Here is a 16,748-nt window from a genome sequence, read left to right as displayed (position 1 = left end):
CCCACCTTCTTTGTGGCTTTTGCCACACCGCGGGCGGGCCCTGCTCACACCACCCAGAAGACGACGGGCCGCCTTCCAGCTCTCTGGGCCTACTACTGCAGGCCCGTATGCAGTAGGCCTGATGCTTGTTGCTACTGCATCCAAGCAACAAGACTGATGATGAATTGATGATGCCAATGCAGGATTCATGCGTTTTGACTTTTGACAGAGAAGGATCATCATAAATCAATGGTCACGGGTGCCTTATCAAAAAAAAACATTTTTTTGGTAGAAGAGTCTCAAAGGAGATAACGTGATGATGCACAAGTCTGGTAGTCCTGGTCCAGAAAAGAAAATTGTAGGGGAGGAGCACGAGCAGCAACGGCAAGAGTTCTGCTGGGTTGCAGGCGGAAAACAGACAGATGGCGCAGGCTTGCAGGAAGGAATATGCCCTGTTCTGCTGGGTTTGCTTTGCATTGGATCCATCATCAGGCTCAGGCATCCCATCCTCCGATCCGGACACATACGCCTGAACTGCTGGCGGCGGCCGCAGCAGCATCTTGGAAAAGCAGGCGCGCAGGTCCGAACAATTAGCAGAAATCATCTTTCCTGGAAATAAATCGAGCAGTCAGGCAGGCAGGCCATGGCACCGCGCATGGGTGATGAGTCCTTGAGAAATGAAATAGGTGAAAACAGAAGCAAAGGTAGGTGAGGCAGCCTGGCGCTCGCTCGCTGTGTTCCACGAGCACGAGCAAGCTTCCTTCCTAATTAATTGTTTTATTTATCTATCCTTAATTGTCCCGTATCATCCAGTCTGCTTGTTGGCGATCATATCGGCAGCAGATGAGATCGCATCATCGGTTCCAAAGTAAGCCATTAGCATGCAAGGGTTGTTGGGATTGATTGTCTAGCGGCTAGCGCCAACAGCAAATTGCTGGCCGGTGATTTCCAGGGGAGCAAGAGCGACCGGCCTCGAATTGCTCGAGACAAGTCACGGCTCCCTGTGGATATTCTTGCCGTGCATACTGAATACATGCTGCTCCATTCGTCCCATAAACAGGCATGAGCACACAGTAACGACAGCTGCAGATTTAGGAATCCATTCGGCTCACCTGTTTTGCGTAAATCAAGGCAAAACTGTAGCTTGAAGCCGTTTTGTAAGCCGAATTAAAAATCATCCCAAGAAATCCAACTGAAACAAACCAGCAACTTCATGCCACCACTCAAAAAAAAAAAGTTTTCTTCGATCGATACCAAGGCTAGCTGGTCTACTCTAATCCCGGCCACACCAAGCCTAATTTGACCCGGCCGGCCGCGTGTGTTTGTGGCAACTCCATCGATCGCTTCGTTCTTGTCTCTTCTTGACTTCGTCTAGGCGGTTTTGTAAACATCAACGTCTCTGCTAGTACTCTAGTAGTTTCTTTATCCGCTTCCGTCTCGACACAAATTTTGGTACACAGGCCGGACAAACACTGGGAGGATCCCAGTCGCATCCGCGGCCATCCACGTGTCCTCTTGTGGATCCACCGTGCGTCCGCATCCGACGGCTGCGCCACCACCTCCCCGGCGACCATATGTATGTCGAGGCTCGCCCACCAGTCACCATGGCTCTCTGCTTGCTGCTCCCCCTTTTCCCCCAACCTCTTCTTCCTCTGACAGCCCTGCTACCGAGTAATTAACTAATCCGACTCTAATCAAGCCTGCTAATCCATCCAATTATCGTCATCATCATCTCCAAGTCCTGGCTGACGACACGCCGCCTACTTATTCTCGTCATCCCCCCACTGCAACTCCGACTCGTCTTCCTCCTTGTCTCGTCCCCGTCTCGTCTCATCTATAAAGCAAGCCTCCTGTCCTGACAAGAACAAGAGGAAGGAAGGCCAAAAGGGTGCCAAAAAGGCCAGGCCAAAAGGCATAATCCACGAGACGAGAAGCAGCAGGAGGGCGAGAGAGAGGAGGTTGCATCCCTCCACCTGCCATCTCCCTCTCCCGCTTCGCGCTCTTCGTCATCTTCCTCTTCCTCCGCTCGGGGGCTCCTCACTCCAGGGTTCAGATTCAGATTGGGGAGCCGCTGCAGTCCTACTGCGCTGCTGCTGCCCCTCACCACGGCGAGGATGGGGCAGGACGGCCACCAGATCCGCCGCCACAAGCTCATCATCGACACGGATCCCGGCATCGGTGCGTCCCCGCTTCTAATTCAATTCAATTCCTCCTCCATTGCGTCCGTGCCGTCCATTGTTGCGTTCGCTTGAAGTTTCGATTTTTCCTCTTCTCGATAGGCATCAGTTTCGATTCTTGTTTTCTTCTTCTAAAGAATTCGTCGTAGCCAACTCCCAACAACAATGGAGTTGTTGTGGAGACACACACAGGGAACAGACACGAAGCAGGCCGTAGGATAGGGTGCCAGCACCAGCAATTTCGTTTCTTGTTCCAATCCCTTGTCAGAATATTGCCAGCTATACAATTTTTTAACTCTACTCGCACGTGACGATGGGCTGATGATGGGTGTTTTTTGGCCTTTGGGATCCTTCCTAATCCTACCCGTCGGTGAAAACGATGGTGGCATGCCACCCACCAACTCGATCATCACGTGTCATCTTCTCTTCTACTGACTAATCAATCACTCTAGAGACCAGAGTAGTGGGTAGTAAAGCTGCAATCTTGGTTCGCTAATCTGCTAGTAATTGACAGTGCTGGTCTGTCCTACTAAATTTTGTAGCCACGGTCATGTTGCCATGATTTCCGGTAGACACTTGCTAGTTGCTGCAACCTCACAGCAAAATAACTCATGAATGCTATGAGGGAACCCATACTGTGACAGTTGTATGGGTGCCTAATGGCAATGATCCTAGCATTGACGAATGTCGTCACACACCACCTATCTGTTGTCTCCTAGCCCAATCATACTACTGAACATGTTATGTTAAAACAAGCAGCCGTATGAGTGTAACACACTGTCAACTCAGTATATGAACTAATCTACTAGTACATAGTATATCAGAATCAGATGTCGTGGTGAACTGACACAAGCAATTTCAGCTTGTTGACTGCGTAATCGATATGCCTATTTGATATAGTAGTAATAATATGCCTGAGTGATTACGTGAGCTTGGTCTTCCTAGCAAGCCAAACTTTATTGACCTGTTACAACTAAACATTCAATGACATGACTAATAGATTTAGAGTTGGAATACTAGTATGCATTATTTGCAAACGCTACACTGACTTTAAACGTTGAGAGACAAGAAGTGAAAGGTCGTCCTGTCGTATCCCATATTCATCTGTAATAATATCTGAATTCTTTACTGTAAATCTTGTTCCCAGAAGGCATTCGAGTTGTAAGGAATCAATATACTATTCTCACTGTCTGTTCTCTCCTCAATCCTATTTCTAGATGATAGCATGACAATCCTAATGGCGTTCAGAGCACCAAGTGTGGAAATCATTGGGTTGACGACGATATTTGGCAACGTCAGCACGGAGGGTGCAACACGTAATGCGCTGTTGCTGGTGAGAATTTGAGATGTTTGGATTTTGTTTCATTAGTTTCTTGGATTTTCTAACAGTGCTGAATTTTACATGGACAGTGCGAGAGAGCAGGGCATTCTGAAGTTCCAGTAGCAGAGGGCAGCCCTGAGCCCCTAAAGGTAAGATAGCTCATGATATTCCCTTGTGTCATGTTCATGACACACTGCAAGAAACTTGCTACTCTTTCCAAATAAATCTCAACTTCGCTACTTGACCTTGGTTTGCATTTCATATTATCAATTTAAAATGTCTGAAACCTCTGACCTGATCTGCATCCATCAAAAGAGTTTAGATAAGGTTAAAGTTTGACAATACGATAAAGATGTCTTTCTAGTTTATTGGAGGGAAGCACATGATTCAATACATTTTTTTTTTATGCTGGCATGTGTTAGGGTCTAATGTAGCCATCTATTTTTTTTAAATAATACAACCCACATCATTCGCTTGTTGATACTTGTTACATGTAGCATGAACCTCACATTTTACCTGTAACTATAGTATGGTACTTGCTAAGTAATTTTGTCGTACAGTTCCAATCCAAATAGCACTGCATTTATTTGGATGAACTGAATGATCGATACTTTATGTTTTAGGGAGGAAAGCCCCGTATTGCTGATTTTGTTCACGGGTCAGATGGCATTGGGGATCTGTTTCTTCCTGAACCCACTACTAAGAAGGTTGAGGAAAGCGCTGCTGAGTTCCTGGTCAATACAGTCTCTGAGTTTCCAGGAGACGTCTCTGTACTCGCTTTGGGGCCCCTGACAAACGTAGCATTGGTATGCTTACAAGTTACAATCATAGGATTAAACCTATTTATTGTGCAGTCTCTGTTCTGCTATATGTTATGACTCAGTGTCTCTGTTCTTGCTTAGGCTATCAAAAGAGACCCTTCCTTTGCAAGCAAGGTGAAGAAAATAGTTGTACTGGGTGGAGCTTTCTTTGCGGCAGGAAATGTCAACCCTGCAGCCGAAGCAAATGTATGTTAACTTACTGCGTTGTACTTGAGCAGGCAACTCCCTTATTAAGTATTAAACCTTGATTGCGTAACTATGCAGATCCATGGAGATCCAGAAGCAGCTGACATAGTTTTTACCTCAGGAGCAGATATTGTTGTGGTTGGCATTAACATAACGACTCAAGTCTGCTTTACAGGTTTGGTCATTGATACTCTGATCTTCTAGATCAAGTTCAGGGGTTAACTATATTCACCATGTGAGGTTCTGTTGTTTTAGATGAGGATCTCTTGGAGCTAAGAAACTCGAAAGGGAAGCATGCACAGTTCTTATCTGATATGTGCAACTTCTACAGGGATTGGCATGCCAAGTCTGATGGTTTCCATGGTACACGAAAATAATCTGTTTTTGTTATGCTTTTGCCAAGTACCATCAGATATGAAAAAAATCCCCCCACTTGCGACCTGTTGCGATCTGTACAGGAATTTTCCTTCATGATCCTGTGAGCTTCACGGCTCTAGTTCATCCTGAGTACTTCACGTTCAAGAAGGGTGTGGTGAGAGTGGAGACCCAGGGCATTTGCACTGGACACACTTTGATGGATCAGGGGTTGAAGAAGTATGCCACTCTACTATTTCTGCATAACTCATAACTGATTGACCTATCTAATGTTTGAGTTTCAACATCCTTGCATATACATCGATATTTTGATTTAAATTTCACCAAATTACTTTAGAAGTCTTGGAATAAGCAAACCTTGGTAAAAGTTATCCCAGAGGGTCAATATGTTTCAGCATACTTGACAGTTGTTTCTAACTGCTTGTTCCCATTATGTCGCAGGTGGAATTCAGAGAACCCATGGTCAGGCTATAAACCGATTTCAGTTGCATGGACTGTCGATGTGCCAAAGGTCATCAGCTTTGTAAAGAAGCTGCTCATGGCACCATGAGAAACTGCAACCGTTTAACAATATGCTCGCTTTCTAATGTCCAAGAAAATTTGACAAGTACAGAGCCTTCTATCCCAGCTGCCTTGTAACTAGTTCCTGGACAGTAGGAAGCTTTCTTCAGTGTCCTGAGAAACATAGGGAGCTTCCTTGTGAAAGGTTATGCAAGTAAACTCTGCATAGGACAGCATTGTTCCACATTGTTTCACATATTTGTACCAATACATTCGAGTATGAAATGAAGTTTCCCGTATGCACCGCATACTTTTCTCAAAGCTCTTTGTCCTTGTTTTCATGCCCCGGTCTTTTGCGTGTGTTGAGGCAAAGAAAAATGGATAGTTTGGCTTGACTCCTCAGCACTATTTTAATTTTGAGCTGCCAATCGCAGTCTTTCTTAGGAGTAAATCATGTGAAGCAAAGCGCCAACAATGCATATGACAAGCTGTACAGAACATTATTGAGCATCACACGAGTTTCTGATTGTTTTGCTTCTCAATTTCATTGTCACTGCAGAGTGCAGAAAGAGTTTACAGATCCTTTTCATTGTAATTGACAGATAGCGATTACTAAAGTTCAGAATTACAGATAGGCTGCCAGCTAACACGGAGCACACGTTTCATCAATATTATTTCGTATATGGTGCTTCACCAATACATTTAACGTAACAGCCGATTCAACTTATAACATCTTTTGTAATTAATTACAGCACTAAAGAAACAGAGTTTGGTGTGTCTTCAAGTATGAACAGAGTTTCATATATGTTTTTTTCTCCATATATGGACAAGGTGCACGAGCAAGAGAACAAGTCTTGATCACTTGCAGACGTACTTGAGGACACCAGGAATGTGAATTCTGTAAAGGTAATCGTCCCAGTCGATGATCTTGGGATCAAAGTTGAACATCTCATCTTCAGGGCTCTTCCTCACCATCGTTGACCTCAGCTTTCCAGGTTCGTGTCGTCAAAGCTTCATCACCATTAATGATATTCAGAAATTTCATCGAGAATATAGTGCACAAATCCGTGCTTCATTTCAAGTTTCCAAATTCTTTTTTTGTAATAAAATATAGAATCTGATGAGTAATAGTAGTCCTATATATGTCACTGCAGAGTGCAGAAAGAGGTTACAGATCCTTTTCATTGTAATTGACAGACACTCAGACAAGAGACAATTCAGATAGTTGACAGATAGGGATTACTAAAGTTCAGAATTCAGATAGGCTGCCAGCTAACACAGAGCACACGTTTTACCAATATTATTTCATATCATATATGGTCCTTCACCAATACATTTAGCAGAAATTTAACTTATAACATCCTTTGTACTGTAATTAATTACAGCATAAAATAAACACTTGGTGCGTCTTCAACTTGAAGTATGAACAGAGTTTCATATTTTTTTTCTCTCCATGTAAGGACAAGGTAGTGCACCAGCAAGAAAACAGGTCTTGGTCACTTGCAGACGTACTTGAGGACACCAGGAATGTGAATTCTGTAAAAGTAATCGTCCCAGTCGATGATCTTGGGATCAAAGCTGAACATCTCATCTTCAGGGCTCTTCCTCACCATTGTTGACCTCAGGCTCTCCAGGTTCGAGTCGTCAAAGCTTCATCGCCATTAATGATATTCAGAAATTTCATCGAGAATATAATACACAAATCCATGCTTCATTTCAAGTTTCCAAATTCCTTTTTATAATAAAAATTAGAATCTGATGAGTAACAGTAGTCCTATATATATGGTATATATATGTACCATCCTTTGAAGAATGCGAAGGGGCCATAGACGTCGACGAGATGCATCACGAACTTGTACTTGCGGTTGGAGTCGTTGTAGAGCTTGGAGAAGAGCCCGCAGAGCAGTAGGTTCGCCGCGTGCAGGATCTCCAGCGGCAGCTTGTAGGTGAGGATCATGTAGAGGCGGAACCGCGGGATGGTGGAGAATAATCGCATCTCCCTGTTGGGGATGACCTCGCCGTTGTCCCGCACGCGCGGGTGCTCGGCGAAGTGCCGTCCGCCGGCGCGGTAGAGCACGGCGTAGGTCACCGGGTTGCACAGCGACGAGGTGGCCTGGTAGATGGCCAGCGCCCCCTTCTCCCCCGAGCGCGCCGCCGCCGCGGCCAGCATGGCGTTGACCACCATGTCCCCCGGGACGACGTCCATGACCATGCGGAGGTCGGCGAGGAAGCAGGAGATGTTCTGCTTGGCGTAGCCGATGATGAGCGTGTCGATGGTGCGCGTGCCCTGCATCCACCCCGGCAGCGGGTCCGCCCGGACGCTGGTGATGATGCTGGGGCGCATGATCACCACGGGCATGTCGCCGCGGTGCTGCTCCAGCACCATCTCGCCCATGGCCTTGGTGAAGACGTAGGTGTTGGACCACCCGAAGTGGCGGGCCCGCTGGAGGCCCAGCTCCTTCATGGCCTTCCTCTCCGCCGTCTTGTGGGCGGCGTCGTCGCCGCCGCCGCCGCTGGCGGCGTTCTTGACGTCGCCGGCGAGGCGCAGCTCGGCGTCGATGTCGAGGCGCAGGCCTTCCCGCAGCGACTCGCCGGGCGTGATGGGCTTCTCCGGGATCACCTCCGCGCTGTCGCCGGACACAAAAGCTGCACGCGTGCGTGCGTTCAGAACTTCAGATTGGTTGATTCTCTATTATTGCCGGCCACTAGACTATCTAGCTAGACTGATCAGATCAGCACTGACTGAGTGATGACTGACCTGTGGAGACATGCATGAGCATCTTGAGGTTGGCGCACTGCCTGGCGAAGTGGCAGAGGTGCTTCACCCCCATCACGTTCACATCCAAGGAGACATCATACCTTTGGTAGAAGTTGGTGGTTGCAGCGATGTTGATGATGACGTCCATGTCGTTGGCCAGTTGGTCCAGCGTGGATGCCTCCAGGCCCAGGTCCTCGCCGGTGATGTCTCCGGCCAAAGGAACAATCTTGTCTTGGATGAACGAGTCGAACCCCTCGCCGTACTTGTCCCTCAGGAGGCCGAAAAGCTCCGAGCCGATCACCTGCAGGCATTGCAATATTTCATTTTGAATGCAAGCACCACAAAATCACTCTCAATTGTAACTCCACTGTACCACTACTTGCAACGGCGGAACTCGTGAAAATTTTTAACCCCTACCTATATTTAAACTCAACATACAAGTCATCAATGCAACGATGCTTTGTACTTTCTTCAGCTACCGTCCTTACCATACCCAATAACACATACTAAACGGTGTATATAATACTCATCTAGCCAAGCAGCTAGCTAAATACTAGTCAAATTCAAGTCAAATTCGACAAGAAGACTCTGATGTTATGGCCCTCTAAGATCTGAATCTCTCACAATAAATTGAAAGCCGCTCGACGCTCGCGCGCATGACAGCTTCTGCCTCGGCTTCCTGCAAGCTATAGCGAGAAATGTTGCGAGTCAACGCGCCTAGCACAGGGCATCATGCCATGCAATTTAGCCCTTGGAAAGCAGGCAATCCACGTGCATATAATTCACGCATATATAGGCCATTAAGCACGGTAAGTGATTGTTATTCTCAAATGCCCATATTTATTTCTTTTTATCTTAAATACACATAGTATAGTGGGAAAACTAAAATTTGTGTTACAATTTTTTTAGAAAATATGGCTAAACTAAAAAAAGAAAGATATTTAACATTATTTTAGAAAAGAAAGAGATTGCAAATTTGCAATAAGTTAGCAGATGGTTGCTTGTATGCTACGAAGTTGTATAAAGCGCAAATAGAACATATGCGAAGTATTTTCTCTATCTAAAATAATGGTGAGACACACACATATATATTTATCCTGATATATTTTCTCGCATATAGTATAAAATATACGGTCAGCCTTCTTATTCAAAATTCCTGGTTCCGCTAATGACTACTTGAGTTAGTCACCACTAGTGTTTCATCGTTTGCATGCACAGTGGTGCTTGTTTGGGGTATGATAATTAAGGTCCCGTTAGGATCCAAATACTAATAGGTGAAAGTGCTAAACTTCAGCACCAGTGCATCCAAATAGAAGTGCTAATGAAGTGGGCTAAAGTTTAGCCAAGACTTAAAAACTTTAGCAAAGATATAAGTGCTAATATTGCTAAAGTTTAGCACTTAATTTTAGCTACTCAAAACATGTCTGCGCAGAGACAACTCGATCGATCTTAATTGTCATCGTTATTTAGAGACTGCGGGCAGTACTAGAGCGAGCAAACAGCAGTGCAGTATCGTGCTAGCTCGACATACAGGAAAAAGCGACACCATCCACCACATCTATCAGCTAGCTTGCTTATTGGGTAGCTACTAGCCTACTACACAACCACACACAATATAAAAAAAGATGGTTCCATGGATAAGCTAAGCACCAGCTGATCCTTAGTTACTACCAGTGATTAATATATAAACTGACGTGCAGGTTGGTAATTTCGTAGAGAAAGATTGAGTGTGAATTTGGCTGACTGATCGACACTGTAACTAACACTCGGTTTTTATTATACATAATAATTATAGAACACTGCTAGTATACTACTGTAACACGCGCCAGAGGAAGCATGTCATGCAGAGAGGCCGGAGAGAGAGATGAAATCGTGTGCTGCTGCAGGTGGTGATGGAATTGACTAACCTCTTGCTGGACGCGCTGCTCCGCGGACGGCGCGTCGATGGCTCGTACCAGGAGGTACATCTTGTGGACTTGAGGCTGCACCCTCAGGATCTTCTCCACAAGAACTGCATATGCATGCCCACAACGACCACCACAAATCATCATTCAATTCATTCAGCTAGCACATGAAAAGCTTGATCGATCGATCAACTGATCCATGATATATATGATCTAGCTAGCTAGTAGTTCTTATTTGTAACAATACTGATACTTATCTTACTCTTTCCAAGAAAGCCAGTTGAGCCGGTGATGAGGATGCTCTTCCCCTTCAGGTACCCTATGATCCTTGCAGCGTCCAGCATGCTCCCCTCCATCATCTACTATATCTGTCTTAGCGGTTAGTTGTCTCTTAATTAACAACTAACTGATCTTGCTTGCTTTTGTTTAATTTGCTTCAGACAGGAGACTGTTACAATTTGTGGATGCTTATGTGCAGGACAGACACATGCACAGAGGTTTGGCGCTGCTAGTTGCTGCGTGCTGATCCCTGCTTGCAGGTATAACACAGAGGCTGCTAGCAGCAGCCAGTGAGAAGTGAGAAGATGAAGTGAGACTGTCTGTAACAGGAGACGCGCGCCAAGAGGAGGTCCCCTATGCACTTACATTTATACACACAGGTTGATGAGGAGGCGTTATATTCTGGCACCTAATGCCTGGCGTACGTGGCTTCAGTGTGGTGGGCACAAACAATTTAAAAAGTGCGATGAGGACGGACGGTCGTCTGCACGAAATCAAAGCTGGCCAGCACAAGATATTTTACAACTAACAGCGTCAGAATGAAGCACTCAAGATGAACCATCCTTCTTCTAGTAGCTAGCTAGCCCAAACAAAACAACAGTGAATGCATGGCTACGTATGTAATTCCTTTCTTCAAACAACAACATCTTCCACGAACTTTTACAAGCATGAAGCATCCTTTACAGTATATATAATCAAGTACAGGTATTCTTATTAGGGTACTCTGCAGACCACTGTGCAGGCCTTCAAATAGTTACAAGTATTAATCCTTAATTGAGGAGCTACTCATTTCAAACACAAGTTGGATCCGAGAACATTCTTCTTCAGCACCACATACAAAGTACTTTCTGATATTAGTTTTAGTTTCCTTGTCAATTTCACTGGCATTGCAAGATAGATATTACAGATCTTTTTCATGGTCACTGACACTTACATATCAGCAAACAGATTACAAGTTCATACTCATGATGATAGGCCGCCACCTAACACAGGCACACGTTTGACCACTACTAGAGGTATACGGACGGAGCTTCTCCAATACAACTATATATATGTATCAATCTAGTGGCCTTATTATTTTCTTTTCTTGATGATCATCACCCGGTCCAGAGAGCAGGCGGTACAACAAACGGGATGGTATTCGTTTTCCATAAATTAAGAATAAGTGCCTTTTTTCTATAGCGAGAAGGTGAAGAAGCATGCATCAAATTGAGAGTAGGCTTCACTTGCACAAATACTTGAGAACACCAGGTATGTGGATTCTGGTGAAGTACTCATCCCAGTCGATGGTCTTGGGATCGAAATTGAACATGCAATCTTCGGGGGTCTTCATCGCCATCGTCAGCCTCAGCCGCTCCAAGTTCATATCATCGAAGCTTCATCACCACCATCAGGAAAGGAAAGAAATTCAGAAATCAAGAGTACTACGACTAGAGGTATGGTCCGGTTTAATTTACTGAATCAAGCTTGATTAACTAGTCCAATCCTTTTGGTCAATAATTATCGGTGCTTTAATTCTGACCTTTTGTGGTGTATGTTATTCGAGAAACTACTACTATGACCACAATTTCTATTATAATATGTTTATAAAATCTAATAGTATGTGGGATTATGTAAACTACTACGTATTTTTAAACTTTTTAATTATCAAAAGGTCAGCTTTTTATAACCGAGCTGAGGGAGTAATTGTTGTATGAGCAGCTTTATTTTTTACCATCCTTTGAAGAAGGCGAAGGGGCCATAGACATCAACAAGATGCATCACAAACTTGTACTTGCGGTTGAGGTCGTTATAGAGCCGTGAGAAGAACCCGCAGAGCAGCAGATTCACCAAGTGCAGAATCTGCGCGCGGCATCATCACATAACAAATTAGCAATTGATGATGATACCAAAACAAACTTAATTAATTATTTTAGCAAATGAAAAAACACAACATAATAAGCAGACCTCTAGTGGTATCTTGTACGTGAAGATCATGTATAGGTGGAAGCGCGCGATGGTGGGGAAGAAGTACATCTCCCTGGTTGGGATGACCTTGCCGTCCTTCCCCACCCGCGGGTTCTCGTAGAAGTGGCGGCGGCCGGACTGGTAGAGCACGTTGTAGGTTGCCGGGTTGCGCAGCGACGAGGTGGAGTGGTACACCACCTGCGCGCCCTTCTCCTCCGAGTGCGCCACCATGGCCGCCATCATGGCGTTCACCACCATGTCCCCCGGGATGACGTCCATGACGAAGTTGAGGTCGGCGAGGAAGCAGGAGAGGTTCTGCTTGGCGTAGCCGATGATGAGCGTGTCGATGGTGCGCGTGCCCTGCATCCACCCCGGCACCGGGTCCTCCCGGATGCTGGTGATGATGCTCGGCCGCATGATCACCACGGGGATGTCGCCCCGGAGCTGCCCGAGGAGCACCTCGCCCATGGCCTTGGTGAAGACGTAGGTGTTGGACCAACCGAAGTGGCGAGCACGCTGGAGGCCCAGCTCCTTCATGGCCGTCCTCTCCGTCTTCTTCTTATTAGTGTGGGCGGCGTCGTCGTCGTCGCTGGAGGAGGAGTTCATCGCCGCCAGCTCCTTCTTGACTTCTCTGACGAGGCGCAGCTCGGCGTCGATGTCCAGGTAGGTGCCCTCACGCAGCGACTCGCCGGGGTTGATGGGCTTCTCCAGGATCAGACCCTCCCTGAAGCCCGACACGAAAGCTGCAGGCGCGCCGGCCGCCGTTAATTACGGTCGTGATCGTTCAGTACTAGCTAGTTGTTGGCCATTATGTATCACTAATAATATAATTAAGCAGATTAATAGATGACGATCACTGCTGATGACTGACCGGTGGAGACATGCATGAGCATCTTGAGGTTGGCGCACTGCCTGGCGAAGTGGCAGAGGTGCTTCACCCCCATCACGTTCACATCCAAGGAGACATCATATCTGCAAGCCGTCATCATATATCAGAAGTTTGTGGTTGGTGCAATATAATGTTGACGACGATCGACGATGAGACGACGACCTTCCGTAGAAGTTTGTGGTTGCTGCAATGTTGACGATGACGTCGATCTCCTTGGCAAGCGCCTCCAGCATGGGTAGTGTCTCCAGGCCCAGGTTGTCGTAGATGATGTCGCCGGCCAATGCAACCACCTTCTCCTCCACGAACTGCTGGAAGCCCTTGCCATGCTTCTCTCTCAGGAGGCCAAACAGCTCCGTGTCTATCACCTGCAGGCATACTCGATCATCAGTGCATTAATAATATAGTATTGACTTATTAGGGCAAACTCAGAACGAAATCTTTATATTTAAGGACGTGCTAGAGCGAGCACTCTAGGACAAGTGTGGTCTGTGAACATAATACCATTAATTAGTTAGTCAGTTAGTTCTCAACAAATGAAAGGCACCCTCCAATGTTGTGTATAGGATGATAAATAAGTGTGGTAGCTAGCTAGGTGCAAGATGAAAATAGTACACAGTACATACTTGGGAATAATATATGTTTTCTTTAACTTTTACCTAGCTTATTGAATTATTGGAGGTTAGTTGTTGATTGCATGTATCCTATGTGTGGATGGACTTATATATATATGGACCATCCAAGGCAGGTACGGTAGCATGATTAGTACAAGTCAAAACAAGAAATGAATTCCCATTTACACACATCAACAACCAGCATGCCATTCAATATACCACTGCACTGCACTGCACACAATATTGGTCTTAGCTTGACCGGCTCGATCTGGCCGTGTAGCCAGCTAGAGTCGTACCGACCACTGATGAGCTAGCCACCAGCAGGTCATTACTGCTAGGACAGGCAAAAGGACATAACCAAGGCTGGTAAATCACGCATGAATGAAAATTTAATGATCCCTATTCTTTTCACCTCTCTTTCACCGCGTCTCACCGTACCCCATCGGCTGATGAGAAGTCAGATCTGACGACTGAGATGAAGCTGAGAGATGCATGGCACGGATGGAAATGGAAGTTAGATCCAGGCATGGCTGCATGGAGTGAGAAGGAGCCTGCTGCCTGCCTGCCTGCCTGCCGGCCGGCCGGCCGGAGTAGGTGTGGCGCCATGAAGGATCGCCGGCGCCGCCGCCGGCAGCCCCATGTGCACCCGATCAGTCGCAATTACTACTCCTGCCCAACTCTCCTCTCTTGCTTCCCCTCAACACAAGTAACAGAGACAAACTTGATCGTCTGGCTATCCATCTCAATCGATCAGCCGGATGCATATGGATCGGAGGACAAATTAAACATATATATATATACTAATTATGGATTATCGCAACGGTAGCTCATCATAGCAATGATGTTTATTAATCAATTCCTCAGATGGTTTGGATTGATTGCATCGTGATGCTTGCATTGCTGCACACAGTGCTTCATATATAGTACGCAGCAGCAACGTCCTCATGCCGGCTTGCTTGCCAACAGCAGCAGCTTATTATTTTCCATCTATCTATCAGAGATTCAGATGAGTGAGAGCGAGATGGCAACAACTTAACCGAAGCAACTTAATTCAGTGAGCTCCATCTCATGCATGGAGTGTGCAGTTGCAAATATACATAATCAATCCATGCATCGATCGATCAGGTGGTGGCGCTGTCGTCTCACCTGATGATCTGCTATGTCATCAGCTACATATAAATAAAACTGAACTTTTCTTTTTTTGCAACAAGTTGAAGTCGCTGCATGACGTTCATGATGCAGAGTTAGTCTCAAGTCAACATTGTAACTAACGTACATACGCTCCCTCGTTATTTAAGTTAACAATGCAAGGAGCACGGCTAGACGCAATAACGGCAGTGGAGGAACAAATTAAGCAGCAGCTGATGATCAACAGCAACTAATAACACATCGCTAAGGAAGGTAAGTGCATGCAGGTTCAGGATATTATTACTGGCTAGTACCAATAATTATTCATAGAAAGCCTAGTAGTTCAGTGTGTATGCATGTGTATGTGTACCTCTTGCTGGACGCGTTGCTTTGCAGATGGCTCGTCGCTCGCTCGCACAAGAAGGTAGATCTTGTGGACATCAGGCTGCACGCGCATTATCTTCTCCACAAGGACTGCATCCAATACATGATGACGTGATCTAGCTAGCTTGTTTGGTTTGAAAGAAGATCCATGATACAGCTGGGATATATACATTCATGCATGTATACATAGCTACTAGTACTACGACATACTCTTTCCAAGAAAGCCAGTTGCGCCGGTGACGAGGATGCTCTTGCCCTTGAAGTACCCTATGATGCTCGCCGCGTCCATGGCATCCAGCATCTCCGACCCCTTCCTCTGCTAGCTGCTGCTTGAGGCGGCAGAGGCCGTCGAGAACGAAATCGAGAGAGACCACTGTTTGTGTTGTGTTGTGTTGTGTGAGACTAGCTAGCTAGCTATTGTGTGTAATGCAGCCGGCAATATAGAGAAGAGACGAGGGAGAGGCCGGGATGGAGGAGGCTATATATGATGGTTGGCACTGTGCTGCTGGCCTGCTCCTGCTGCTGGGAAAAGTGATGGATCGATCGGAGATAGATGCAGGCAAGGACACTGCAGAGAAGCGCCAATGCCATGCGCTTGTATTTATACACGCACGCAGGCAGAACTACTAGCCAGCCAGCACACAGTATACGCAATGCTCGCAGCGGCACTGTACATGGTAGGGTCGGCCCAAATTTAATTCAAACGTGCGAGGACCATCCATCTGCACCAAACTTAAATTTTGGCAGAAGATAGAGAAAGCTGCATCGGATCAGCCACCGTAGTATGCCCGGTACTCCATCTCAACACGGTACACCTATCTTACTCTCACCTTCTACTAGGGGCCTGTTTAGATTCCAACTTTTTATAACTTTTGGCACTTTTTGCTACTGTAGCGTTTTCGTTTGTATTTGATAAATTTTATCTAATCATAGACTAACTAGGCTTAAAAGATTCGTCTCGTGATGTACAATTAAACTGTGCAATTAGTTATTTTTTTTACATACATTTACTGCTCCATGCATGTATCCTAAAATTGATGTGATGGAGAGAGAGCGTAAAAATTTGGAACTTTAATGGATCTAAACAAGGCCTAGCTAGCGAAATGCACGAACACAGATCTGAAGATCAGATAATAATCCATGCACCTCAGCAGAAGAATGAATTATTCTCACCAATTTAAAGTATTTTTTCTGGATCATGCACGCTTGCTTGCGTTTAGTACTTCTTAATTATTTATTTCTCTCCTCAAGAAAGTCAAGTATCTTATTATTACTAATAATTGGAGGCTTCTTTTAACCCTCCACGTGAAACCACCTAGAATTCTAGGTGAACACTTTTAGAGAAATTCTAAAAATTCTTATAAAAATCAGAAATATCAGGTCATTAATCCGACAACTCTAATATAATAGTCATTGGACGTGTTATGTTTCCTAATAAATTATCTACATCTGCTATTATAAAAATAGACTAAACAATCTCCTAAACAT

The 16,748-nt window shown here is 45.5% G+C and overlaps 3 protein-coding genes across 3 annotated transcripts; 1 reads left to right on the top strand and 2 right to left on the bottom strand.

Moving 5' to 3' along the window:
* The first annotated feature begins 1,617 nt into the window (after positions 1-1,617).
* LOC112898042 (probable uridine nucleosidase 1) lies at positions 1,618-5,681 on the top strand. Its single transcript, XM_025966456.1, has 9 exons — positions 1,618-2,157; positions 3,374-3,489; positions 3,567-3,626; positions 4,101-4,283; positions 4,380-4,484; positions 4,563-4,659; positions 4,740-4,847; positions 4,943-5,078; positions 5,301-5,681. Exons 1-9 carry the CDS (start codon positions 2,094-2,096, stop codon positions 5,407-5,409), a joined length of 978 nt encoding a protein of 325 aa, XP_025822241.1. The 5' UTR covers positions 1,618-2,093; the 3' UTR covers positions 5,410-5,681.
* Positions 5,682-6,623: 942 nt separating this feature from the next.
* On the bottom strand, positions 6,624-10,652 carry LOC112896202 (putative fatty acyl-CoA reductase 7). The gene is made up of 5 exons (XM_025964122.1): positions 10,285-10,652; positions 10,026-10,129; positions 8,119-8,419; positions 7,160-8,006; positions 6,624-7,010 (listed from the first exon to the last, which is right to left on the bottom strand). Exons 1-5 carry the CDS (start codon positions 10,379-10,381, stop codon positions 6,857-6,859), a joined length of 1,503 nt encoding a protein of 500 aa, XP_025819907.1. The 5' UTR covers positions 10,382-10,652; the 3' UTR covers positions 6,624-6,856.
* A 494-nt stretch (positions 10,653-11,146) lies between these two features.
* Positions 11,147-15,942, bottom strand: LOC112897536 (fatty acyl-CoA reductase 1-like). Its single transcript, XM_025965849.1, has 7 exons — positions 15,471-15,942; positions 15,247-15,350; positions 13,300-13,502; positions 13,120-13,220; positions 12,249-12,991; positions 12,016-12,143; positions 11,147-11,677 (listed from the first exon to the last, which is right to left on the bottom strand). Exons 1-7 carry the CDS (start codon positions 15,559-15,561, stop codon positions 11,524-11,526), a joined length of 1,524 nt encoding a protein of 507 aa, XP_025821634.1. The 5' UTR covers positions 15,562-15,942; the 3' UTR covers positions 11,147-11,523.
* Between the last annotated feature and the right edge of the window lie 806 nt (positions 15,943-16,748).

The sequence above is a fragment of the Panicum hallii genome, chromosome 6 (genome assembly GCF_002211085.1).
Source record: "Panicum hallii strain FIL2 chromosome 6, PHallii_v3.1, whole genome shotgun sequence".
In the NCBI taxonomy this organism is placed as follows: Eukaryota; Viridiplantae; Streptophyta; class Magnoliopsida; order Poales; family Poaceae; genus Panicum; species Panicum hallii.
Note: the sequence above shows the minus strand (reverse complement) of the source record. Positions and strands in the feature narration are given on the sequence as shown.

Excerpts from the sequence above, each read along its gene's own strand:
- LOC112898042 (XM_025966456.1), top strand. The coding sequence starts at position 2,094 with ATGGGGCAGGACGGCCACCAGATCCGCCGCCACAAGCTCATCATCGAC. Across the intron at positions 4,660-4,739 it reads GACTCAAGTCTGCTTTACAG|ATGAGGATCTCTTGGAGCTA; the intron begins GTTTGGTCATTG and ends CTGTTGTTTTAG. Across the intron at positions 4,848-4,942 it reads CAAGTCTGATGGTTTCCATG|GAATTTTCCTTCATGATCCT; the intron begins GTACACGAAAAT and ends CGATCTGTACAG.
- LOC112896202 (XM_025964122.1), bottom strand. The coding sequence starts at position 10,381 with ATGATGGAGGGGAGCATGCTGGACGCTGCAAGGATCATAGGGTACCTG. Across the intron at positions 8,420-10,025 it reads AGCAGCGCGTCCAGCAAGAG|GTGATCGGCTCGGAGCTTTT; the intron begins GTTAGTCAATTC and ends CAATGCCTGCAG. Across the intron at positions 8,007-8,118 it reads GCTCATGCATGTCTCCACAG|CTTTTGTGTCCGGCGACAGC; the intron begins GTCAGTCATCAC and ends GCACGCGTGCAG.
- LOC112897536 (XM_025965849.1), bottom strand. The coding sequence starts at position 15,561 with ATGCTGGATGCCATGGACGCGGCGAGCATCATAGGGTACTTCAAGGGC. Across the intron at positions 12,992-13,119 it reads GCTCATGCATGTCTCCACCG|CTTTCGTGTCGGGCTTCAGG; the intron begins GTCAGTCATCAG and ends GCGCGCCTGCAG. Across the intron at positions 11,678-12,015 it reads TTCGCCTTCTTCAAAGGATG|CTTCGATGATATGAACTTGG; the intron begins GTAAAAAATAAA and ends GTGGTGATGAAG.